General features: G+C 35.6%; 1 protein-coding gene across 5 annotated transcripts in view; it reads left to right on the top strand.

Annotated features, from left to right (window-relative positions):
- Positions 1-26,609, top strand: part of spri (Src homology 2 domain-containing protein sprint) — a 946,527-nt gene that overhangs the window by 778,072 nt on the left and 141,846 nt on the right. The window contains exon 1 of one of the 5 annotated variants that reach the window (XM_081771980.1): positions 18,186-18,623. The exons of the other annotated variants lie outside the window; for them this stretch is intronic. Coding sequence (XP_081628106.1) covers positions 18,526-18,623 — 98 coding nt within the window. The 5' untranslated portion in view covers positions 18,186-18,525. Of the gene's footprint in view, positions 1-18,185; positions 18,624-26,609 lie in introns of those variants that run through there. 5 annotated transcript variants of the gene reach the window in all.

Here is a 26,609-nt window from a genome sequence, read left to right as displayed (position 1 = left end):
GAGCTGAGACACAGCTTTGGTTCACCATCTACTTACAGGGTCGCACTCAGTTATAACCTCGTTGAGGCTCATGCTTACTCGGACTCAGGCAGGGCTTACTATCTGCCTCACTAGAGTTTGGACTTATTGAGCTCGAGAGCCGGGCTCGCGCATTTTAACATTTCTGGTCGCTACATCTGTTCTTATCAGCGTTTTTCCGGGCTCTTCTGTACCAAGTTCTATACTTTGTATACTTCAAATAGTTCTGCAATTACAAATATCTCAGAAAGCTCCTAGCGAACTGAAACCAGGATCATCAGCTTCAACAATACGCATTATTAAGTTAACTCACTATTCTTGTCTTTACGTATTGAACTGTATTAGATGACTAAATTGAAGTGCCAGGATGTAGAATTGGAATTTTTTACGAGTAGCAAGTGCAAGTGGATGCTGCTAATTAAAATAGGAAAGAAAAAACATATTTCACTCCAATGAGATGTTGAAGAATATACTACTTCAAGCAAGAAATATAGATATTTGTGTTAAGTAAGAAAGACTATTTTACTGAGAGCGACCATTTATATGTAAGACAAGAAAGTATTCCGTTAGTGGTGCTGACTCATTCTATAAACACAAGAGCATACAGAAGGCACTTCAACGTATTTCTTCTGCTAAATACTCTCATGGGAAAAGAACGAAATCGTAATTTTGGCTGGAGTAACCTCGTTAGGTTTCCGCTATAATTGTATTAGTAGGGAGAAGTTGGGAGGGGGAAAAGGAGGAAGTGAGAAAGAGCACACAGCCGTGATGTGTGAGTGTGTAGGGAGAAGATAGTATCGTAGCATTTTCTAAGTGGTCTTAATGTAGAAGTAAAGTGTCTTTTATTTTGAGAATCCATTTTTGTTAACATTACAACACTTAACATTAGTACCAGTTCTATTGTCTTTCGCACTTTGTTCTTATATATATATAGAAGATATTTCGAGAATAGGAAAACAAAACTGTCATAGGTCTGACTGACGATTATTAGAATTAACATATCGTTAAAATAGTAATTTGACGTTTTGGTAAGAGAATATTATATTTCATTAGGATTTTTTCACTGTTCCCTTTATTTTGTTATGGGTTAATATTTCTTGTCACTTACATATGTCTCAAAAACTTAACAAAATAGTACGTCGAGGGTGCGGTAGCTTACTGGTAGACTGCATACCTCTGGTGTGCAGGATCCCTGGTTCGATTCCCGGACAAGTAACTTTGTGGTTGACAACATGAGTTTTCTCGAGGTACTCCGTTTCCTCCCAATTCTCATTCTACCAATTCTTCCATTATTCATTTGCCTTAATCATCCATCTCCCTTAGTTTAAAGTGCATAATCGTGGGACGTTAAACTGAAAGATTTAATTTCATTTCAAATAGTACGTAAAAAGAGTATAAAAATGGACTAAGTGTATGCAGTAGGGTCATGTCATGTTTCTTTCGAGGAGGAGGGGATAAGCATGATTCTTCAGCAACATATGTAAATTTTCACTTTTTTTTTTTTTTTTTTTTTTTTTTTTTTAAGCAATACGTGTAGGCTATACTATATCTCAAGCTCAGGGGAGGACAGTTGAACTCCATTACTCGCATAAATAACGCTCCTAAGTACATCATGGACGTACAAAATACCTAAATATTTTATTCATTTAAGTGATTATTTAGGTTAGGAACGCTTTTAAAAGAAATAGATAAGCTCCCTCTTAATACAGACCAAATTATATGAAATTGTATGTGTAAACAATTATAGAAACTAGGAAAAGTCCGTTAAGTAAAAGTTTCCGCTTAGAATAGTTCTGTTACAACAAGTTTTACTATAGATTTACATTCAAACATTGGTAAAGCGGCTATGGTTACTTTCTTTAGAACTTAATATCACTCTTCTTTTTATGTATACTCTCTCGTGTTTGAGCTTCTGTAAAGCCTATATTAATACCGCTACTATAGAAAGAAATACTTTGTGTTCCTTTGATCCTATCCAGTGTTACGTTTTGTGTAATTTGCTCCTTTTTTCAAGTATGTAAACTAACGGCGGGGAAAAAAAAAAAAGGCAACAAACAAAAGCAATGTTAATGTTTGGTAGTTTCTGTTGTTATGGCCCCACACAAAAGCATTTCCTTAGTTTGAGTCAAAAGGAGCCTACGGAAGAGAGAAATAACTAAAAGCGAAACAGAACAAAAGCCTAGAGAGAAACAAGAGGCTCACTGACTCAAAAGAAGAAATAAGCTTTGGTTCCTGTTTTAAAGTCTTGGTTTTCAGTATTATTTTAATGTTTTAATTCTTATATTTCGCATCCTTCTGCGACAACGAAGTTATAAAGGACTAGGCCTGCTATTAACATAGACTGGGAACTTCGACTGGAACTTGAATCCGGGAAAACTTGGCGGGTACATAGATCATCATGAAAGATTAGTCCTCATAATATCTACCTTTCCCCACCACTCTATCTCGCCTTCTTATTTTGATGATGTAGGTTGGAGATGCTTATTTATGTATTATTAGGCAATTCCGTGACAATTATATACTGTACTTTCGTTCTCAGAAAAGAATCCAGTTCGATTGCTTTGTGGTGTATCGACGTTTAGCATCTCTTATTAGCACCAAGGCTGTATGAGACGTGGACCTTCAGTTTACGAGGGAATTCTAACCCACCTCCAACCGGGAAGGGAATCTGGGGCTCCCAGTGCACCAAAGGCACACGTGCTAGTTGATTACTCTTTTATTGTTTCATATAACACTTACTAAATATGTAACGAGTATTACTTAATTGGGCAAATGACTGTTCTAACGCATTCGATTATTTGAACAAATGAATATCAGAAAACAAATTAGAGTCAGCATTAACCCATCACGGGGAATTCCTTGTGTTCTGTTTATATTAACTAACACACTTTATGGTTTCTTCTTTGATACTTTTTAGTAAGCTTATTTTACCTTTTATTACTTAGAAATTATTATTATTATTATTATTATTATTATTATTATTATTATTATTATTATTATTATTATTATTATTATTATTATTATTATTATTATTATTATTATTGACAAGGATTAGATGGATAATAACCTTGAGCTAATTTTGCTCATTTTAATAAAACCATTTCAACTTAAGTTTTAAAAGAAATGAAGTTTTATTACCACAATAATAGAAGTTTAACTTGTATCAAACCAGTTCATTACTTTACTCTGTAGGACCATCTTTAATGCAACTATTAATATTTAGTTGGATGCGTAAAATGTATAAAATTTGAAAAGTAGTGAGACTTACTTTTCCAAATAGTGATTCCATATATTAAAACGAAATGAAATATTTCAGTTTAACGTTCCACGATTGTTTTTTTTTTTTTTTTTTAAGACTAAGTGAGATGGATAATTAAGGCAAGTGAATGATGATGGAAGAGTCGGTGGAATGAAAATGTGGGATTAAACGGGAGTACCCTGAGAAAACCCACGGACACAATGTTGTCCGCTACAAACTTACTTGGCCGCTGATCGAATCAGGGACCCCACGTACCAGACGTAAACGCTCTACCACTGAGCCCTCCATATATTAACACGAGAACAACTATTAGAGATTAGACTATATGTGAAATACGCGTAACTGTCATCTTTAAGGCAAATACAGATGGGTAGGGCTTTTTATCCAAAGATTGTGAATAGTTCGACACCGTAAAGGGGACGGCGAGTCAATAGTACAGCGCTCGCTTCTGGTGCGATGGGTCTCTGGTTTGATTCTAGGCCGTGTGAGTTGTGATGGATTATCATTCCATGGGTTTTCTCGGGATACTCCCGCTTTCTCTCTAATTTTTGGTCTTCCAATTCTTTCACCATTATTCACTATCATTACTTGTCCATCTCAGTAGCCTAAACTACATAACCATAAGGTGTTAAACTAAAGATTACATTTCATATTTCATACGAATAATCTCATCCTTATAATCCAGTAAAAGTTATACAAAGTAGCAGCATTCAAGATTATATTGAAAACACACCTTCGTCGTCACATTAAATACGTTACTAGAGTGTTTTACTATAAAATATGAAAGTAGTGTAATACTGTAAAATTTATCATCTTACAAATGTTATTCTTGTGAAATTTTAATACTATTGACTAGTTAACGTTTTGCCATTAATTATTCTTAACAAAACGTTCTCGCACGAAACGCAGAGAATAAGTAAAGGATCGAGAGACCATCAGCCGACGCCCGTCAAATGAAACGTTTGGCAGAGTCCATAAGGAAAGAGCTGTCTTTCCAGAAACATGTCAGGATCTTATTGTCAAGTCTTAGTTAATTATGATATTTGATTAATTGTCAAACTTCGTACACAAGTAAATCGTATTATGGTAGTAATGGTAGAGTTCAGTTTTTAGATTAGTTGTTTAAACCATTTAATTTCCTGAAGCCCTCTTTTTAGCTATTTAATTGCCTATATCCCAGCAGATAAGGATGTTTCGCGATAACTGCATATAACAACAACAATAACCGTGAGAAAAATTTCAAGGACCTGTTTGCGGAAGGCGCCACCCAAAGAACATGATAAAGGCAGGTTAGCGCTATATCCATTTTAAGTTCCACTCATACACATATATGTTTGTGTTCTCTCATATATCGTTACTGTGCAGCTCGTTTATCAGTTGATGTTCGTGTTGGGAAGCTTCCGACACTTCCTGAGACAGGAGCTGTTAGCTGTACGAAATGACTTCGTCAGCCGGCTGCTGTTCCACTTTATCACCTCGTCTTCCTCTTTACAACGATCTGTTCACAGCAGATTATAAAAAGACAGAGAGAGCACTTGGAGATATCACCGATGTCGCGTTGTTTACTAACGTTATCATTTCCGAAAGTTGATTTCAACTTACTATGAAGTCCTGTTTTATGATACTCCACATACAGAGAACAGCCATATTCAAAGTGCTTTGACTTGGAAAGCCTAATTGGACATCCAATTTATTTATTTATTTATTTATTTATTTATTTATTTATTTTTGTCAAAGATCAAGCGAGAAGTACTCCCGCCTTTCTGCCCTCACCCCTCACAGCGTTTGTAAATTATTCACATTGTAATGAAAGTATGCACAAAATGATAATCATCGCCTAATAAAATTCTATCCCTTGTCAGCAAACAGCATTACTATTGATTAAATAATGATACCGACATAATTGTCAACCTTCAGAAGATCCTGGAATGTTCAGGATGCAACACAAGTTTTGAAGTTGAATCAGCAATATTTATTTTCTCTTTGTCTGTGAAGGTACCCAGTAAGTTTAGTTCGATTTTTTTTCCATGAGGAAGGTAAGAAAAATGCAGTTGATGGATGATATTAAAGTAAACTGTTTTTACATCAAGAGAGGAACGAATCGTGGTGCATGGTCATCTCAATTTTTAAAGCAAGTAACCTTCCAGTAATCAGAATATTTAGGTGGCACGCTGTGATGACTTAAACTACGATTGAAAGCAGAAAGTTTTAAAAAGCAAATTAATATTATGTGAATGCACACTCATTCTCCTGTACATTACAGATGCTTTACATATACTTCCGAAAGACAACGCCACATTTCTAAAACCTTATAATGAAAACTTAAACATTGGGGTTATATGTGAGTTATTCATTCTTGAAGAATTCATTATATTTATTTCAAAACCTTTTATTTGTACAATGAACAACGTTTTATGAACAGAAAGAAGTTCTCAAAAGCATTTCAAGTACGTATGTATATGTAGTAACTTGCAAACACGTTTATAAAATGAACTACATTACTCATGTTCTAAGAGTACTCGGGAAGCATTCTCCGAAATGAACTTTTGTAGGAGTCTTTTGCGAATGTTTATGAAATGATCTGTAGTTCATCCGTGTTATACAAACGATATTGTAAATAAGTTTTTCTTAGATGGGGGAGAGGATGTACATTAACTGTGCAAGGCACAACGATAGTAGGCGGAAGACATGACTGGATCCTGAAGAACTGAATCTTCTTGGATATAAGACGTGATGGCAGTATTGGAAATATATGGATGATTTGAATAGGAACCGGAACACATATGTATTCTTATCTGTGTTATTAGCGATATAATGTAATTCCACTTATCAATTTTAAAAAAATAATCGTAATGTTTTCAAATAGAAAAGTGAATATAGTAATTCTTGATGGAACATAATGTATCTGTTCAGTGCCCGTTTTACAACACACATTTCACTCAACTAACTTCGTGCCTTACTGAACAAAATAAAAGATCAATAGACTTTTTAAAGAATATTTATTATTTCGCACTTGAGCACACACACTGCACAGGTTGGTTTGTTTTTCATTTTCCGACTTGATTAATAATTTATCCTAAGTGATTAGTTAACCCACAGAACAATAAGTCAAGGTGGGTTGCAGGACCGTGCAGGAAAACATCACGAATGCAAGTAGGTAATATGGGTATCGGTATTTAAGTAATTGCACCTGAAAATTCTGTCTCGACTTGTCTCGTGCGCATCCCTACATTCAGCCTAACGGCCATAATCGTCGAACGTTGAATTAAAATTTTATTTCACTTGAATTTAAATGCTGTCGGATGTTTTGCTAAGTCTAGAATACAAACATTAAAAGAAAAAAAAGACTTAATTCAGACATTTCTTCCTATGATATGAATTCAGCCTTTCAGAAAGACTTTTAGAAACAGATTTTTATCTTTTTTAAGGATTGTGGTTTACTGAAACTTCTATATTTACCCTGTGTGTCCGCTCATCTGGGAGATAAACAATTTCAAGAATTACTTGATGGTTCACCATTAATTTTGGCCACGATGTAGAGCAGCGTTTCCCAACCTTTTTCAACTTGCGGCACACTTCAGGGTAACTTGAATTCTCGCGGCACACATATTATTATTATTATTATTATTATTATTATTATTATTATTATTATTATTATTATTATTATTATTATTATTATTATTATTATTATTATTATTATTATTATTTGAAAATATAAAATACTGTAGTATTTTTTTTTCTGATTACTGACATCCTTCTCACAGAGAAGAAAGCTAGACCACTGTTTTTTCCCCATGGTAAATCATTATGCTTATTTTTCATTTTAATTTAAAAATAGAAAACAATTACAATCAGATATAGGGCTCAAGTTGTTAAAAATACACTTTTTTTTTTTCGAAAACTGTATCCAACCTTTCATTAAGGAGGAGGATCACTAAATAACGAACGAACAAACGAATCTCTTTTACTTTTAAAACACAAATATAGGTAATTCGTATGCATGTTTACTTTGCCGGAATGATTGAATAATATTTTAAAATTTCAAGTTACGAAATAGTCTGCAACAATAAAGAAGCAATAATGGTCATAACAATGATAACAAATACTTTTTTTTTTCAAAATTAGAAATGTACAGAAAAATGTTCTACAGAAAAGTAACACAGTATGAAACTTTAAATTTTAGATTCATAGTAGTAATTTGAAATACAAATATACCTTTTTCTGTATGTCTTGCAATTTGATTGCTATAGAATGACTAATTTTGTTCCGGTTTCCTCGCGGCACACCAGCGACCCATTCGCGGCACACCGGTTGGGAAACGCTGATGTAGAGAATCAAAAATTAGGAATCGAGTTCGTAGATGGAGGTAATCCACCCACCGGAAGTGGTAGAAATGAACCATTCCCAGTTTTAACTTTGATCACTATAGAGCAAAAATGGTGAAAAATAGCAGAAGCGGTTCTTTTTGTTTGGAATCGGTTTAGCTCTACGAATAGACACCATCTTCTTTTTCTTTAAACCCTCTATTCAAACCGGAAGTGGCAAATATCAACCACTTTTAGTTTAAACATCGATCGCTGTAAAATAAAAATTATAATATATAACGAGAAGCAGTTTTCTGGAATCAATTAAACGTTCCAAGAATATATTCTATCTCTAATGTTATATACAGTTTTTTTTTTTATTTTTAAACAACACTGACAATATTTGGGAGGTGATTTCTGACACCAATAGAAGACTAAAAGTATAGACCGGCCTGTGTGCACTAAAACCAGAAACGGTATAAATCTGGTCTCAGTATTTAAGAAAATATCACATATAAACCAAACTTCTTCACGTGGTGTACACATGACTTTGCTCTACTTGTTTAATACTCTACTCTTAAACATATCGTTATATTTCTTCAGTAATACTGAAATAGTAGTTGGAAATGTTGGTTTGAGTTCTTTTTTTTTCTTTCTATTTCTTCTTCTTAAGTTGCACTAGAATTAGAGATTCTTGAAAAATATCAGATTACATTCGTTAGTACAAAGACTCTTTTTATGTATTAAAAGAAAGTTCAGGGTCCTTTTTTTCTTTTTCTTTTTTCATGTATTGTAGTATTATGTGGGAGCTGACTGTCGTATTTTTATAGCAAGCGTCTCTCAAGCTCAGCCCAACAAGAAAAACTTCTCTCCGGTAAGAGGTGGTGCTCTGCATTTTCAAAACAGGAAGATAATATAGAAGTAAGGTTTATATTTCTCCTAACCTCAACAAAATTCTTTCTTTTCTGAACGCTAAAGTTTTAATTGTGTATAGGTCGTTGCCTTTCTGCTGTGATATACGGGGGTCTATGTCATGATAAAACAAAAAATATAGGTAAATCAGAATTTTATATTGACAAATGGCCACAGCACGACGTACCACATTCGAAATTTAAGAATGAGAAGTATTCACAATCATCTTGATAAAGTTTGGATTGCCTCACAGCCTAGTTTCTGTCAATATGTGCATATATTCATAAATGCACGTTCCGGCGTCGGGAAAGTGACACTCCCACTGCTTCATGATGCTGCAATAGTCTCTAGTCCTCCAGGGTTGTGTTGGACTGATCTCCCATCACAACAAAGCTGCATCTTGTAACATCAGATCGAGCATATGACAAATAGAAAACTCAAATTTGGTTCTTTTGTCTCATTTGGGTTAAGATTAATGATATAGCTTTGAACATATTTAACTTCGACGTTTGAACCCAGGGTTGGTTGACTGTGGACGGAAACTGATAATGCCAAGCCGCACTGGACGGAGTGATGCTCTGAAAGGGAGAGTTGAGAGTGCGCCTTGTGAAAGTCCAATATGAAACTTGATTCTTCTTGATCTGTGGGGCAGCGGTGAATTAGAACTTATCTACGTTAACACCTACATGTTGAACTGAATTTTTTCCCATTCATTCGGAGATTTAGTAACCGCATTCAATGAGAGTATGAACATTAAAAAAAAAAAAAAAAAAAAAAAGATTAGAGGCAAATTCCGTAAGAGATCTTTCGTATTTTGATTGTACAGTTCCAAATAAGTGTAGTTCAGTGAAGAATAGAAATCGAAGTTTATTTTCTTGATATTTATTCCTGTAATTTCTTTCAGAATACATATATTGGTTTATCGGTAATGACCCTACAGCACGGCATTAGTTTCTCTGAAAGAAATAATGTATATAAAGGATAGTTCTTGGGAAATATGATATACACACTAGCGATGACCGAATTCGGATCGGGCTAGGACTGAATTCTTGTAATCTGTGATCTTAATCCAGTCTTGAACCGACATTCGGGTTTGTTGATTCAGCATGCCGGTACTTCAGAAATCTTTTGCTTTCATTTGTCATATGTTACTGTTGAAAGACGAAAATCATTTTAAAGATATGAAAAGTTTATTTATAATTTTTTATCATAATGTCTGTTACATCGAAAAGAAAGGAGGAAACAAAGACAAAAATTCTATCTGTTCCCCACAATCTACGCAGATCAAATGCACATCTTACAAGAAAGAGAACCAATTATTTTCATGAAAGCTTAATAAATCACAGTGTGAGCATTGTGAAAAAAATAATTAAGATCTTAGAAAGCATGACTTTAGGTATCTCTAATTTTGATATGAAAATTAATATCTGTATTAAGTTACTGAATCCGGATATCGGATTCAAATTTGGGTCTGAGATTAGGTTCCGGACGATATAAGATCTGACTTTCCGATCAGAGTTCAGATCCGGATCTATAATGTTCTTTTTAGCCAATCTTAACACATCAACGAGTTTATGAGGGATCAAATATTTGAAACCCCACAGTTTGGTCGGCGGAGGAGGGGAAATTATTTACATCTTAGCATGAAAATCTCCTAGCGGAAAGAAGATTGGTACACCTCATTCCATCAAAATAAGACTTAGTGAGTTTCTCAGAGTCGAAACCTAAAAAAAAAAAATACAACCTCGTAGTGAATATCTCAAAATTCAGTCCTACATTCTGTGTCGTTTTCTTGCATCCGAGAACAGTAGATTCATTTTATGTGAACACAGTTGGTTCCCGCTTCTCCTAATGAGTTTTTCAAAATTGAGATCGAGCTAAAACTTTCCTCGCTCCGGAAAACGATATATTCATTTTACTTACTGAAAAATGTTGGACCCGTTTTCAAGTTAATACTTACAGTCCTTAAAGAAAAGAAAAAAAGAAAAAAAAACAGGGATAGCTCGATTTAGAATGTAAGATTTGAATCTGGTGACTAATTGAAGTCGTACAAAGTAAGTTAGTATTTTTTTTAAATCTCTTTCGACGATTTTTGTGTATTTATTATGAGAACTAAGCAAAAGGAAATTGAGTAGTGGCAGGGATTTTTTACTCAATACTACAGGAAACACTACACCTTTTCATGACTGATTCACTCACTCATTCACAGTATTCATTCATAAGTAGTGACGATGGTGAGAAAAGACGTGTGTTTTTTTGCGAACAATCGTGACCTTCACATTTTGATTACGAATGCTATTTTCTTCTTCTCTTACTTCATTGTATTCCCCTTCTCCTTCTCTCTTTCTTTCACACCTTTGTTTTCGTGCTCTTCTTCATCCTATCCAACTGAAAAGTTTACCGTGTGGAAGGAAAGATTTGGCAAGGAACGGATGGTGATGATTTGTTAAGCAGAACCTCGCCTCACCGCATCACGTTGAGTTGAATATATCCGTTTCTTCTCGATCTCCGAACAGAGAACTGAGAAGAGACAGTCAAGTCACAGAGAAAGAAAGAAAGGGAGAAGAAAAAAGTAAAATGAAAGAAAAGAACGTTGAAGGTGTCTTGGCATATTTTTGTGATGACGTGTTTCTTAACCGTTCAACGTCTCCTTGGATACCAACAAGAAGACAAGTAAAGAAGATAAAAAGAATTCGGTTTCGGCTTTCTTTTGTAACGTGTTGCTCAATCCGACTTGTAAGCCGTTTCCTATTTTTTGCATCTTCTTAGGCCTCTCTTGCAGTTCAACTAAATGTAGGCCTATATAGTAGTGTTAAAATTCGAATATGAATTCTTTGAATATTCATTATTCGAATAGCAGATCGAATACTGAAAACGAATATTTCGACATTCGAATAATTTTGACAGCGCTAGTGTAGAGCTTAAGAAGTAGCATGAGTTGCTAGAGAGAGAGAGAGAGAGAGGCTAGCATGATCCAAGTTTCACAATTCGATCCTCGGTCTAGGCACACGTAGATCGGATTCTACTTTACTGTAAGGCACTTCGCTGATCTTACTCCCTTCTCGTATACTTTTTTAAATTTTAGTGAATAGCTGAAAAACAACGAAGAACTTCAAAATTTAGAAAGCGCTCCGGATAGCATCTAAAAATTATTATTTATTACATAAACAAATAATTACGAATATTTTTTCAAGGCTTTCGCATGCTGTGGACATTTTTCATAAACTGCGCACCAAAATTTATGGTCTGTTGGTCTCCGTTTTTGTTTCGAAGTCAGGAGCTTTCGAATTCGAATCCAGTGTCCGGCCATCCTCAGTTCCACCAGACGAAAGCTGAGATGGTACTTTTATATATATATAGCATTTAGCCGACCGTGCATTTCTTTTGTATTATTCTTGTTATTGTTGTAGGTTACACTGTTTTTCCAGTCTATCTGGAAATTCGTTTCAAAAAATTAAAAATATAATAAAAATATATACAGTATATAAAAATATATACAGTTATCATTTTCAGTGTTAGGACCTAATAATTGGAAGTTAAAACTTTCATCTTGTACCTATAACATTTAGTTGTTGTTGTTGTTTGTGTGTGTGTGTGTAATATCTTGCTTGCTACTGAGAGCCTCCTTCAAATAGGCTTCGCAATATTAAAATTCACAATAAAACGTCTTCCTCTCAGTACTCTTTTAAAAAAAAAAAAAAATGCGTAAAAGAACCACAACTAATCAGGATCAGAACCTTTTGACTTTCATTCTGCGTAGATTTTAAAAGTTGGGATCGTGATGACCGCACGACTGTTTTGTCTATCGCGTATTTATCTAATCATGCATAAGATAGGATGATTTTGACCTCTTTCTCTGCTAACACAAATCACAATTATAAAATCACAGTCGCAGTTATAAGAAACCAGGCTTTATGCTTTATCAACTTATAGTTGATTTTTTTTCTATGTTGGGGCCGCGGTGGCACAGTGGAAGAGCGTTCAACTCTGGTGCTTGGGGTCCCGGGCTCGATCCCCGCCAAGTGAACCTTATGGTGGACAAACACCGTGTGCGTGGGTTTCCTCGGGGTTCTCCCGTTTCCTCCCACTTTCTTCATTCCACCATTTCATTCATTACTCATCACCGTCTCCTTTAGCCTAGCCGGCATAATCGTGGGACGTAAAACTCAAAATATTTGATTTCATTTCTTTTGTGTGTGTGTGTTAAGTGTTAGCATTCTTAATTCGCAATTATTATAGATCATTTTGGGTTGGAATCTTGTAGCAAGCCATCCTGACATTTTTACAGAATTTTCTTCACTTTCACCAGATGAATACTAGGATTGTACGTTACCTTTTAATATAAGTGTGACCGATTTAACTTCCTTTCTGTTTTATAAAAACTTGCCTGTACTCGAGAGGGGTTATCTTTTTAAATAAATAAAGCAAGTAAGAGTTATCGATTTAGCAAGTTATAGTTCTAAATATTTTATTTACATTCCTAAGTCACAATTAATTAATATATTTCTAAATATTAGAAAATTAATCTGATTTGTACACTAGTCTTATTGTCAGAACTTTGCTAGTATTTATTAATCTACTGCATTTAAACAAAAAGGTAAAGCATTCACTTTAGAAATCTCAGTAGTAGACAAAGAAAATACATTTTAGTTAGGCTTATTGTATGAAATGATTACATTTAGAAGAAATAGGATCCTTTAAGAAAATTACAATACAGACAAATCAGTCAGGAATCAATGTTCGTATGCCACTGATTTTCCTGACGCTTAGATAGTGATAAAGACAGTGGTTGAAGTGGGACGGTATGCGGTGGTATGCCATACCGCTTCTGGGTTTTTCGTGATATAGGCATACCGCCTCTGTTTTTACAGTGATCAAGACATACAGTCACTGGAGAGTAGATGCTAAATGCCTTTAATGAATCAATTTTTATACAAGTAATTGACGAATAGCTTTGCACGTAGGAAGATTTTATTTTTTTTTTTTTATATAGAAATAATTTCTAAGTTAACAACATCGACATTTTTGTTATCTCTTTCTCTATCTTTTCTTTTTAAAATGAGGTGTCTTCAAAGAAGTTCATCTAGTTTATAGTTTGATGTTCCATATTGAATTGTTTCTTTCTTACATAAATGTCGTGGTTTGAGCATGGGCGGATCTTCCAGGGGTTTGGGATACCCCTCAGTCGAGTGGGGGAGGGGGTCCGGCAGTTTTCTCCACAGGAAATTGTTAGTATAAAAACTCAGTTTTTGAGCATTTTCGTGATTCTCCATAATACAACATAAGGGAATATTTATTATTTTTTTTTTCAGAGAGTTGTTGGTAGGAGATCAAAGTCTCTCCATGTCCCTCCCTCTTGTAATTACAAAGAAACGCTAATGATTTCTTAGCCATTATGTAAATTGAAATGTAAGTAATCTTTTAGGCAACATATACCCTCACTGTATTTCAACATTTAGATAGCCGGTATGTCGAGTCGATATCGAAATAAAACATACCGCCTCTGTTTTTTCCACTTCGAACACCGAATAAAGAGACCTGTTGAATGGTCGGCATGTTAATTGCAATGGTTTGCAAGAGACGACACGAGACGAGACGGAATTATCGTGACAAAACGGAGATCTTCCAATGGAAACAGATACACTTTCAGAGATGAGACGAGACATCACTTTTACCATATCTTTTCGAGACGAAACAGCCTTATCTTACGTCTCGTAGCGAACCCCACATTTTGCCAGATGAAGAATTTTGAAATTAGAGATCTTAGCTGTGAAAATGCGAGTCATTTTCGGGGGAAAAGTATGACAACTGGTAACAGTTACCAAAAAAAGTATCAGGTAATGTGCCTAAGACCACGCTTTCCATTAAATTCTTGTCCATCAGTTCATGTGTTGTTAATCAGTTCTCACATTGGCTTGAGACTTTATACCAGTATCTTATTATAAAACATGAAAATATAAGAATTCATAAGTTTAGTTCTTCACTTGAATAAGCCGGTTCGTCTCCTGTCAAGGGAGATAGACTGAAAGTAAGTTTTACCCTAAAAGATGTCGTCATGTAATTCCAGAAGTCATTCGTATACTTCATTTGGGAGTCTTATATCCCTTTCTGGCACCAAAGCTTTAAGATATGGAGCCGTCTGTTTCACGTGAGAAACTAAAATTACAAATTTCCCGAATCAAACCAAAGACACACAGGCAAAAAGCATGTAATGTTCATTCAGCTACTGAAGTTCCCCAACTTAAATTTACATTGATGCTTTGTTAGGATCACACAGGGAGACTTACAAGATTGTACAGTTGGCAAGTCTGTCCATCCTTCACGCTACACGATAACTTTTTACTGAAACTAATTTTTGATTTATTTATTTATTTGTAGTTGGTAGCGAGGGCGATTATCTCGGCCGACTTCGTTAATGAACTCAATCCGTTAACAGCTTCACGGGTAACGATAACTTTACCGGTGGTTTTCTATATCTCGTTTAAAGTTATAACATTTCCTAGCTTATATGCAACTTGCACAGTAAAAACAAACAAACATCTGTTGCCTATGATAATAGGATAATATAGATTATTTAGGTATCCATATTCTACCTCCTATATATGGAATCGCGTGATCCTCCTCACTGTCTTAGCTGAGTTTATTTGTCGTCTGTAATTACAAAAAAAAAGTGGTATTTTCTTTTGAAGTCAATGAAGTCTGGCATACCATAAACTTCCTTACCTTCTTACATTCTCATGCATAATGCTCTGCTTCCTAATTCAAATACCTCCTCCTCTTTCCCAATTGCCTCATGGATGAAAGGGAGAAGAAATTATTCACCCGCAGTCGATATCATATGCTCCAAAACAACTTGAAATAAGCATTAACCTACATGCAGCATTTTAAGTTTCAAATAAATGAGAAAATTATTATTATAAACCTTATAAACCAGTATTACGTTATAAATATTATTTTGGTGTAGTAAAGTTTTTTTTTTAAAAAAATTAAAGGATGATATTAATACACCATTCCTCAGTATACAATACGCATCATCGAGATGATTGATTCATTGGGCAGACGATGACGAACAGGGGGGGAGCCTTTGCGGTAGAGATGAGTCACAAAGTGACAAGAAGCTGTCCATTGCCGACGAATATAGTACAGTGAAACCTGTCAAGTTGGCCACCTCTCTAAGTTGGCCACCTGCTTATCTTGGCCTGGTTCGTGTTGAACCTGCATTTTCCCATAAGACATTCGTTACTTATTACTCTATAAGTTGGCCACCTGTCTATCTTGGAAGTTGGCCACACTGAAGCAATGTTTATCCTATGATGATAATGATAAATTTACCTGCGTATCTTGGCCACGAAAAATACAGTTTTGTTATTTTTCTTCCTCTTTCGAATTCCCATATGAGAGGCAGATGTTCTGTATTTGTGACTGGAGAAAAGAAGCAAGGATTCTCGCGATTTGTTCTTGGAGGTCAATGGTCAGAACACTACCCTCATAAAAGGGTGGTGAAGGAAGATGTGAATAAGAAAAAGCAGGTACAGGAATTCAGGAAATGGTTGTACGTATTTGTTTACTCTGTCTGTTTTGGTAAAACCATTAGCTATATCGGCTCCTTTCATCAGTGGGAAGCTTTAGCAATTCCGGAAAATTCTCAAGGTTAAAGCTCAATTGTCATTTATTGGCACCTGACTGCATGTCAAAAGGTAGCGGAGGTTTTGAGATATGAATTCCCTCAAGATTTCCTCAAAATGTCTTTTGCTCCGAGGGAAACCTTTTAGCTCATTAACAAGAAGTAGTTGACTGCAATATTAGAATATGCATTTCTGCCAAAAAGAATAAAGCAAATATGTCTAGAATGAACCACTGTTCAGTAACAACTGAAAAGAAGTCATATAAATTGCATATGAATTTCTCAATTTATAACTTAGCTTTTCTTGTTTTCAATCTCAATCACTCAGTGTGCTATAATATAAATTTCAATAAACTGCGTACATACACTTCTATTTCATGGTTGTTTGTGTTATTGTGTTTTCAATCCGAATAATCCAATGTACCAGACTAGTTTTCAGGAAGAGAAAGGTATGCATATATATTAAACATACTATCAAGAGCGCCGATTCTGGGGAGACCAAGGGGGACTAGGCCCCCCAAAGCTCATGTGGCCCCTATTTTATTTATGAGTATACAATATTTGGTATAATTTGAGTGCAATTTGTCTTAAAATCTTCATATATACACCTTCTGCATCTGAATGCCCCCCTCCCCCCAAATTTACAGAGAAATCGGCGCTCTTGCATATTATAGTAATATTTTCTAGTACTGTATGTTTTTATGATTACTCTATATACACTATTTATAAGTAGCTGTCGTGCTACTACTTATTAAAATTTTACAATCAAGTAATACTAGAAATCCTATTCTATAAATACACAAATCACACTTATTTTCTGTAAGTTGGCCACCTGTCTAAGTTGGCCACTTTTCGATGGAACCGATGGTGGTCAACATAGACAGGTTTCACTGTATTAGCCATTTATGATGGGGAGAAATTGTAGTCTGTAAGGGAGGAGGAGGGAGAGAATTCTCTGCATTCTCCGCTATTAATGTCAGTTGAAATCTATTGCATGTTATCTTCCGACATACCGCCAGCATCTAAAGATGTTTTCCGCTTGAGTTTTGTAGAGTGATTAACTTACCATTGCCGATATCTAATTCCAAGAAACTGGTTAGGTGTACGTTAAAAAAAAAAAAAAAAAAAAAAAAAAAAATGATTTCATTTTCCCAGAATACCAGTTTGTAAGCAACAAACTAAAATAATACGTAATAGCAGGACTGACAACGTGAACTCAAAATCGATCTCCTGCTTGTCGAGATGACACTTTACTATATGAATGAGAGGTTCTGCTCATTCAGTATACAAAATTAATCTGATTGACAAGAAGGGGAGGGGGATCTGTAGAGTAAATTTTGTTTAAAACCCTGTCGCATGGAGAGGCGAAAGGAGGGTGTATTTTGAAAATATTAGTAAATGCTAAATAAATATGTTCACTCTACACAACCCTAAACACACATCTTGTGGAAGTCCTACACACGCTAAATTCCAGGCGACGCAACCTACTGATTGTGGGCGGAAAAGTCTTTTAAAGAATGGTTATTGTTCGAAGAATTAAGAGATCACGTATATTATCAAGAGAGACATCCCCTTTCTTTAACACTACCTATTACTGTAAAATGAATAGCTTCTGTACGTATATTTGGGTCGCCCTTGATAATCGCTCATTTAGGTGCATCTTGCTTTTTTTTTTTTTTTCTTCGCAAGACTAATAGAAATTGTAAGAAAAAATGGGTGGACATTTTACTCTTCATAGTCATACAATGTATACTGTAGTTTATGTTCTGTTAAAACGTTTAGTATTTTTAAACTGAAAAAATAACGTTCAAGCAGAGTTGCAAGGAACGATGACTCAAGTATTTTATTCGGTATGCATTGGCAGTATTCGTCTGATTTCCCCCCGCCTCACTCTTCCTAGTTCCAGCTGCCATCCGCCCGGGCGCGATAGAGACCCAGCATTGAGGATCGTGTTTTGACTATAAGCGATCCATCCAAGCCAGCCAGCAGTAAGCGAAGCGAGCTCCAGCGCCAGAAACAAGTAAATTCACCACGCAGTCTACTTCGGTCACGTGATTAAGACGCCGCCGCGCGCCGGTCTATCTGACTTTTTCGTTCGCGCGAGAGAGTACGATCCAGAAAGACGCGTCGCTGTGTAAAAGCCAGGAGGGCTACATGGTTAGTAGCAGCGCTCCTTGGGAGAACCCTTTGATAAGCGGTGCATCAACCCTTTACACGTCACACAGAACAGACACAAGAAAAACAAGAAATGAATTCTTTGTAGTTAAAAAGTGTTAGTCAACTCTTCCAGATTGTAGTAACGAGTGACAGTGCACGGTTGCTTCGATGATTCAATGCGTATATATGTGTGTGTATGTGCGTAGATAAGTGTATGTGATACTAGTCTCTTCAGAAAAGAAAGTGCCAAAATGTTACCACCGGGAGTTTTGTCGCCGAGATTGGGAATTAAAACGAATTCTCCAAGAAGATATGCCGAAGTACGAATATGTAACAATACGAATAATAGGTAAGGGGAATATATTTTTGCTATTAAGAACACTCCACTGTTACATTTGTCATTTGCGTTCTATTTTTGTATTAGGCTTCGCTTTCTTTCCCAGCCTTCAACGTTCGCAAACAAAATATGAGGCTTCTGCACTGATGTAATGGCTAGTCCGTGTGTCTTTGATGTATGAAGTCCCGGGTTCGATTCCCGGTGGGAGAACGAGTGCAATGGTCCAGATCCCACTTTAAACTGTAGAAACCCCAGACATAAGTAAAGTAGATTTTAAGAAGGATTTGAGTACTGAGTTTTAGGCGTAGAATTCTTGTGTGTTGACAGGCATTTTTGAAGTAGAACAAGTTTAGAAGGTCCTGACTGCGGGGAAAATGTGACTTAGTGACAGAGTCTCGGGTTCGATCGATCCCACAACAACATAATGTGTATGAGTTTTCTTTAGAATTTTGCAGTTTTCTCCCACATTGTACATTCCATGAATTCTTTCAGTTCGGAGCCGTAACTTGTGGGGGCAGGGGGCAACTGCTCCCCCCAGGGAATCTCCCCGCCGTTCGAGGGGGGGGCATTTTAAGTCAAATTTTCTTACTCCATATACGATACGAACATGAAATTATAAATGAAACATCAAACAGGCTCACTACATTACATATAAACAAAACAGCACACAAAAGGTAAATAAAAATGAGACGTGGTCCCACTTCCGTGAAACATGTCTACTATTAGGAGCCCAAGAAATAATATTTATTCGTATGGCTCTAAGATTTGTCAATACTGTCCCCTTAATTAATTTGTCATGTATGGTACGGGCCCAGGGGCGTAACTAACGGCCCCGCAGATCTTGTCACGCGGGAGGACCCACAGGCTCCCTGGAGCCCATAAAGAGTAAGAAAATGAGGAAAAGAGGGGGCCCAAGAATTAGAAAAACAATTTTTTCTAGGGGGCCCAAATACACGTATTAATGCTTGCCCCCCAGAAAAAATCTAAGTTACGGCACTGTATCAATTCACTTGCCATTATCATCACTCGCCTTCTTTACTTACAGGGAATAATTGTGAAACGTTAACAATTTTATATCCTGAGTATGAACCTGTTTGAGTCAACAGAGGCACTGTATAAGAAGCATATATCACTGGAAATGTTTATTAGATTTCCTCTAATTACTGAAGTTCGCTCTTGACTGCACTCAGTTAAATGCAGTCCTTAATTCCGTCTTTGATTCGATTCCTGTCCCATCCCGCACAGGGTTTTGGTACGATTCACCTTACGGAAGGGACTTCACTTAAAGATTATGAAAGAAGGAAACTAATATATAAGGGTATAGCGTGTACGCTAGAAATAAATACCACAATTTTTTGGTGGTTGAGCGTGTAAAGGTTGATCTCAAGTTGATCATTTTGACTCGGTAGTGGTCAAACACCGTGCGCTGCGAGAAAATTTTCTCCTGGCACTTCATGGGAATATGGAGTGGAAAGAAAATAATCATTTTAGCTATCGTCTCCATTATCTGTGATGAAATTTATTAAATGTTAAGTAGCTTATCTGATTAAGAGAGTATCTGTATTAGTCAGGCCCGCGACCAGTGGGGGGGGGGCTAGGGGGTCCTGGCTTCCCCTAAACTTTTCGTGGCCCCTCCATACCTCAATACAAAATGCACAATTTAGATATTTATAAGAGAAGTTTTAATGACTTGGCCCTCCCCTAACATATTCATGGCAACACCCGAACCTCTGTGGCTGGTTTCGGGCCTGATTAGAGTAGAATTAGGCATTTTGCATCCTCTTCTGTACGTACCTTCACATATTACGACTTCAGCTTTCTTTTCGACAGTACATTTACTGCCCGATGGCGTCAGATCATTTCTTGTAGATGTGGAATCTGTGGAGTTAGTTAAAATATATTAAAGTTTTTTTTTTTTTTTTTTTTTTTTTTTTTTTTTTTTTTTTTTTTTTTAAGACAGAGTTCGTAATGTGACATTTACTGAAAACTACTACTTAGTGCTATTTAAATTTCGAAAGGAGTGTTCGGATATTTTTTAATTTCAATACTCCCGATTTCTGTTACTGTTTTAAACAAAAGAAGAAATGCGGAAATTCGAATAGAAGTAAACGCTCAAAATGTTGGATCAATTCTAATATTATATATTTATGTTTGGTTAGTTCATACAGATTCCCAATATGAATCCACTTTAATTTTCATTTTTATTGTTAGTGCAACAAATCTTTAGTTTAGAGCAACCTAAGCTCTGTAGGCTATATGAGAGGGTTCATAAACGTATGATAAATAATTGTAGTGGAATACTCTGAAAGTGGGAGGGATCAGAAGTGCCACACCTCCAGCATATCGTACTTTTTCACCAATGAATTCCACATGGTCTGTACAAGTTTGATACTGATCTTATCACACACCCATTAGTTATTATCTAAATGGTTTGTAGTTGTTGTTTTACTCTTTTTTTGAAGGGGGGTACATAAATTTGTATTTGAAAATACTCATTGAGTGTCTAAATTTATTTTTGTCTTTTCTGTCATGATTATTTTAAATAATGCTAATTTGCTTGTAAAAAAAGTGTGGTATATATATATATAGTAGTGTATGTATACACACACACCTTAGGCCTACATCCTATAATTCGAGCTGTTAAGAAATGCGTATTGTCACTTTGGAAATCTTGGGCATGGGGAAAGCCAAAGGTCAAAATCCTAGTTGTTGACCTATCAAATCCGAGTTTACATAGTTTCACTATTTTCTACATCAGCAATTTGCCAGTTCTTGTGCCTAATAGATTTGCTTTACCATTCTAACATATGCCTATGCAGTATAACACAGAGTATGCATTTAAAATGGAACCGGAGTAATAACCTTACCTGAAGGCCTCTCGTAAGGAATGACTCTACAGTGTTGCCTAATTCATAACTAGGATCGCGCCCGTTGGGTTATGGCAGTTATGTAAAGAAGCAAAGAGATGATATAGTGTGAATGAACTATCAAAATTAATAATAATAATAATAATAATAATAATAATAATAATAATAATGTACTAGACTAATTGTATTTCTGTTATTGTAAACTCGTGATTACGAAGTATGTCCAAGTAACACAACGGAACCAAATAAAAAAAAATGTGAAATTGGGATAGTTGACCACCTGTTTTAAAGTTGGCACACACACATTTTATTTATTTATTTATTATTTATTTATTCAAAAAAGACAATCTTGCTTTCTCAGGTCGTATTCTCATAATCGTACATAGGCAGTTTAACCTTTTTCTTGAAGTAGATGTAAACAGCCCCCAAAACTCGAAATTTGTTTGATCTATTTCTGTTGATGGAAGAGAAGGTAGAATTGGCATTTTTTTTAAGCAAGGAAGGAAGAGTGGAGGGAATTTATTGAAAGAGACCATACACTATGGTATAAGTTAGATATTACTGTTACTTTCGTAACTGTTCATGATCTTTGAAAAGGTGCTTGCGTTTAGTGTACGTAATGTTACCAATGAGATGAGACGAGAAACATTGCAAGTCTCATTTTCGAGACGAAACTAGACATTTCTCGAATCTCGCGGGCAACACTAGTACACCCAAGTTTTAGATCTCAAACACTGTTATAGTGATTATAATATGGTCACTTACTCTAAGGGAAGAACATAAACTGAAAGTATTTGAGAACAAGATCCTGAGACGAATATTCGGACCCAAGAGGAGCGAGAATGGGAAATGGCGGAAAATTCATAACGAGGAACTACATAATTTATATGGTTTACCCAACATTGTTAGGGTCGTCAAGTCTAGGAGGCTTAGATGGGCGGGTCATGTAGCTAGAATGGAAGAAAGTAGAGACGCTTTCAAAGTCTTGACTGGAAGACCAATCGGAAAACGACCATTAGGAAGACCTAGGCGCAGATGGGAGGACAATATTAAGATGGATCTCGCAGAGATTGGAATACAGAGTAGAAACTGGACGCAGTTAGCTAAGGATAGAAGTCAGTGGAGAGCTTTTGAGAACGCGGCATTGAACCTCCGGGTTCCATAGGCCATAGAGTTAGTTAATTAGTTATATATATATATAATAAAACTATAAATTGATGAAGTGATTGTTCGAACACAACGAAGAAGATATATCAACTTTTAAGGATACGTAAATCGTTATAAAATATTCTCCAATAATAAATATGGTGTATTTTTTTTAAACACACCCTTCCTGGACCTCTAATGACGTGAAAGGATTCTGATAACTTCTAGATGAAATTAAGGGGAAAAAATCAGGGCATAAATTAACAAAAAGAAGACAAGAAAATATCATTTCGTGGCTAATAGTAGTAATACCAATATGTGCAAGATAGTTATAAACAAACGCCTAACTTCTGGAATTTTATTGTATAAAAGTTGGTCATTTCATGATTTTTGTTTTATGTCCTTATGCAAAGGTTAAGTCACGAAGGACAGAACCTACAACGAAAGTGAAACACACATAACTGTTTATAGAATTTGTGTGCGAGGCGTTGTAACGAATTCCAGCAAAGTGAATCTATGAATAGGCGTAACAAACATATACGCTGGTCATGAACTATGGAGGGAACTTTTATAACATGAAATATGTTGGGTAATCATTAGGTTGATTTGAGTTGGTTTTGTGTTTAGCATTCCTTTCAGTAGCAATACTATATGAGACGTAGACCTATACCTTTACAGTGGATCCGAACATGAGATGGAGTACGGTGGCTCAGTAGTTGGATCTTACCTCTGGTTCGATATCCGGCCAAGTAAGTTTGTGGTGGACAACATCGTGTCTGTATGGGTTTTCTCGGGATACTACTGTTTCCTTGAACATTCTTATTCCACTAGTTCTTCCAGTACCATCCACTTGCCTTAATTATCCGTCTTTCTTAACATAACAGGCATAAATATGGGTCGTTAAACTGAAAGATATGAACCACATGAGAATCCGCCGGGAATCGAACCCGAGTCTTCCACGCCAAAGGTACATGCGAGGGGCCTCGCTAATCATTAGCAATGGTTATTTCTGAATATATATATATCCATATACCAGAAAATGATGGTTGATTATATCAGAGAGGGGTGTCTCTGGCGGGGGGGGGGACGAAGAGACGCGTCCCCTCCAATATTTTGAAGTACAAAATATTCAATATTTTATTCTAATTTAATTTGTTTACTAACGACAGAATAGCATATAAAAATAATAATTATATTTATTTGGAAGATAATATTCAGGCTGTGAAACGATTATAATCGAGTTCTTGATATACCTTAGGGGATCCGTGAACGTAAGCAGAAAGGTAACAAATGGAATCGGAGTTAATAAACAGGTTGGGCTAGGTAGTACCATTAAAATCACTTTCTTTGATGTCCACCCCCCCCCCCAAATTTTACATGCCAGAGACGCCAGTGATATCAGAATATTATTCGTTGTTATGTTTTATCGATTCCTAGTGGAAATTTCTGATTTTATCCATTGGCGAATTGACGAGGTTGGAAGGTTATTTTGAGGTAATTAGACATATTGTTGAAACATATGTTTCGGTACAGTAGCTTTTATGTGTCCTCTGTAGCATTTTTCTGGCTAAATGGTTAGACGCGTGGTCCCGGTTGGAGTACTGGTTGAGTGCAGCAGAATGTGCACTATCTGTTGGTCATGGCTGTTCGTGTTCATGGATTTAGCATCAGAAAGTTTAATTCAGTTCCCTTCTGTAATAATACTGCACTCGCTTTTCCAGGTTTCTTTTTATCTTCGTATATTACTACAGTAGTAATTTTTACATTTTATAACTGTCTTTTTAGAAGAAAATATTGCAGGATAATACGCATACCTGTATTCTGTTGTAAAATTGAAAGTACCTCTATCTGAAAATTTGTCTAGAGTAAACGTTCAGAATTGGTTTCCATTGTTTATTTATTCACTTGGGACTGATCCGTGAGTATAAAATTTCTGAGAGTTTTTTTGTGATTTCTATGAAATTTGTCATTTAGTACAGTTTATGTGCATTTTCTTCACTGATTGTGTCAGGTTTGTTTCTTGTTTTTGTTGGGTGAAAGTAAGATGAGAAATGAAAATCACAGTTAAGCGACGATATTTCAAAACCTTAAACTAACGGCTTTTGTTTGGCTTGTTAATACGAATGTTGTTATTTTCTATGTAGTATATGTGTTTGTGAAGCGATTTTACTTGGAAACGCCTGTTTGCTTGTGAATTATCCAATGTAAATGTTGTTACTTGGTTGGTGTATGCGCTTTTTTTTTTTTTTTTTTTTTAACTGTGTCTGCATAGTTTAAGTTACACAATCAGTTTTGTTAAGTTTAATTTACAACGTCATCACTGTATGTAAATGTTTTGTAACTTTCTCTTCTTTGTGCATTATGTGCGTATGTCTATGTGTATACTCCACAATTATTATCGTACCGGATCTTTTATTGATTTTGAGTGTTGGTTAATAAAATGTCTTTCATGCTTATATTCTAGGGTTCGCTTCTCGGATGGAGCGCAAAATATTTGTTGTTGATTCAGCGTTGTGAGGAGAGAATTTGTATTAACGTAGGAGAAGGCATGTGACACTTGAGTTAGGTTTTAAAAAAAAAATGCTGTCAACACTTGATGTACATACTATCTAATATAATATCCAAGGGATACTTCTAACCCAACATTTCAGAGATGGGGTTGAATCCTCCAGTATATCTTTCCAGGATTACAGATTGTCATATCTGAATAATGGATACCGAATATCTGAAATAGTATTCCTTCTCGAAATAATATTGGTGACCAAACTATTATCCGACATTCGTTATAGTTACCATCTTTCATCATGACATCCGTTATCCGAATACCATGTGGATCGTTCGACTGTTCCGTTTCTATTCTGAATGAAGCCTTAGGAGAAATATGTGAAAAGCACACCCAACAACCAAGAAAGTTCTGATGTGATAGAAAGATATTCCTGGTAACAGTTATTAAATTTTTTATCTTAAAAAATTATCTTCAAAGGCTAAATTGACTACTAAGTTATTCATTGTTTGTTTACTGATTTCGTTAACGTGCTATCTGTTTATAACTCCTTAAGTGAGGTGCGTGGCAAGAATAGATAAGAACATACTGTAGTGGTTATCACAATTTCAGTTTAGTTTATTGACCAGACCAGCTCCTTCAAAATAATTTTCTTCTTTTTTTTTAAAAAAAAAAAAAAAACAAACTAAATTAACGAGTTTTGTTTAGATATGGACAAATTTTATGAGAAGACGAAAAGACGTAAATAACTATGAAACATGGAGCGTAATGATTACGCTGTGACTCGGTGAGAGCTATAATTTTGGAAGTGTGAACGTGTCTTGAAAGCTGTAGTAGTTAACTTGGTTGGGAAGTTTTCTCCCCCCCCCCCTACTGTCTGTTACAATGGTGGTTGATTTCCGTCGTGTTAAGAAATCAGAAAAAAACAAATGATGTGAAGAGTTGGAGGGATTCTAACACGACACACATTTGCGTTTCCCTTGATCCAACGTTGTGTATTCAACAACGATGGTTCTAATAGATAACTGTTGTCAGTGCTAGAAAGAGTAGTTTAATTTAAATGCATACAGCACTACGTAGATAAGTAGTTTCCTTATATGTACTGCTAGTTACTATTGTATTCAGGGCTTGGAACGAGGTGTAGATTGTTAGATTTAAATTTTCTTTCAATTTTGATCAAGTTCAGATGCTACTGGCAATGCACACATAAGAAACTTTAACAATAATGTTTGTCACCAAGAATGAAAGGCTGTATGTAGTATTAAAGTAGTATGGTACCGTTCACTAATAAGAGCTTTAACTAGTCAAATGGTTTTATTTGGGTGTTTTATCGTCATTGTTTTCGAGCTTTCTATGACCGAATAACTTTACTAGTGACCTTAAACCCCTCAAAATGGCATTAAAATCCTCAGGCTCCCATTGCTTAGGAAAGTACTTAAGAGGCCCAATCATTGCGAAATTATAATTTTGTAGTAATTATGT

The sequence above is a fragment of the Thermobia domestica genome, chromosome 9 (assembly GCF_964235325.1).
Source record: "Thermobia domestica chromosome 9, izTheDome1.hap1.1, whole genome shotgun sequence".
NCBI lineage: Eukaryota > Metazoa > Arthropoda > Insecta > Zygentoma > Lepismatidae > Thermobia > Thermobia domestica.
The sequence above is the reverse complement of the archived record's forward strand: the minus strand, read 5'-3'. Positions and strand labels throughout refer to the sequence as shown.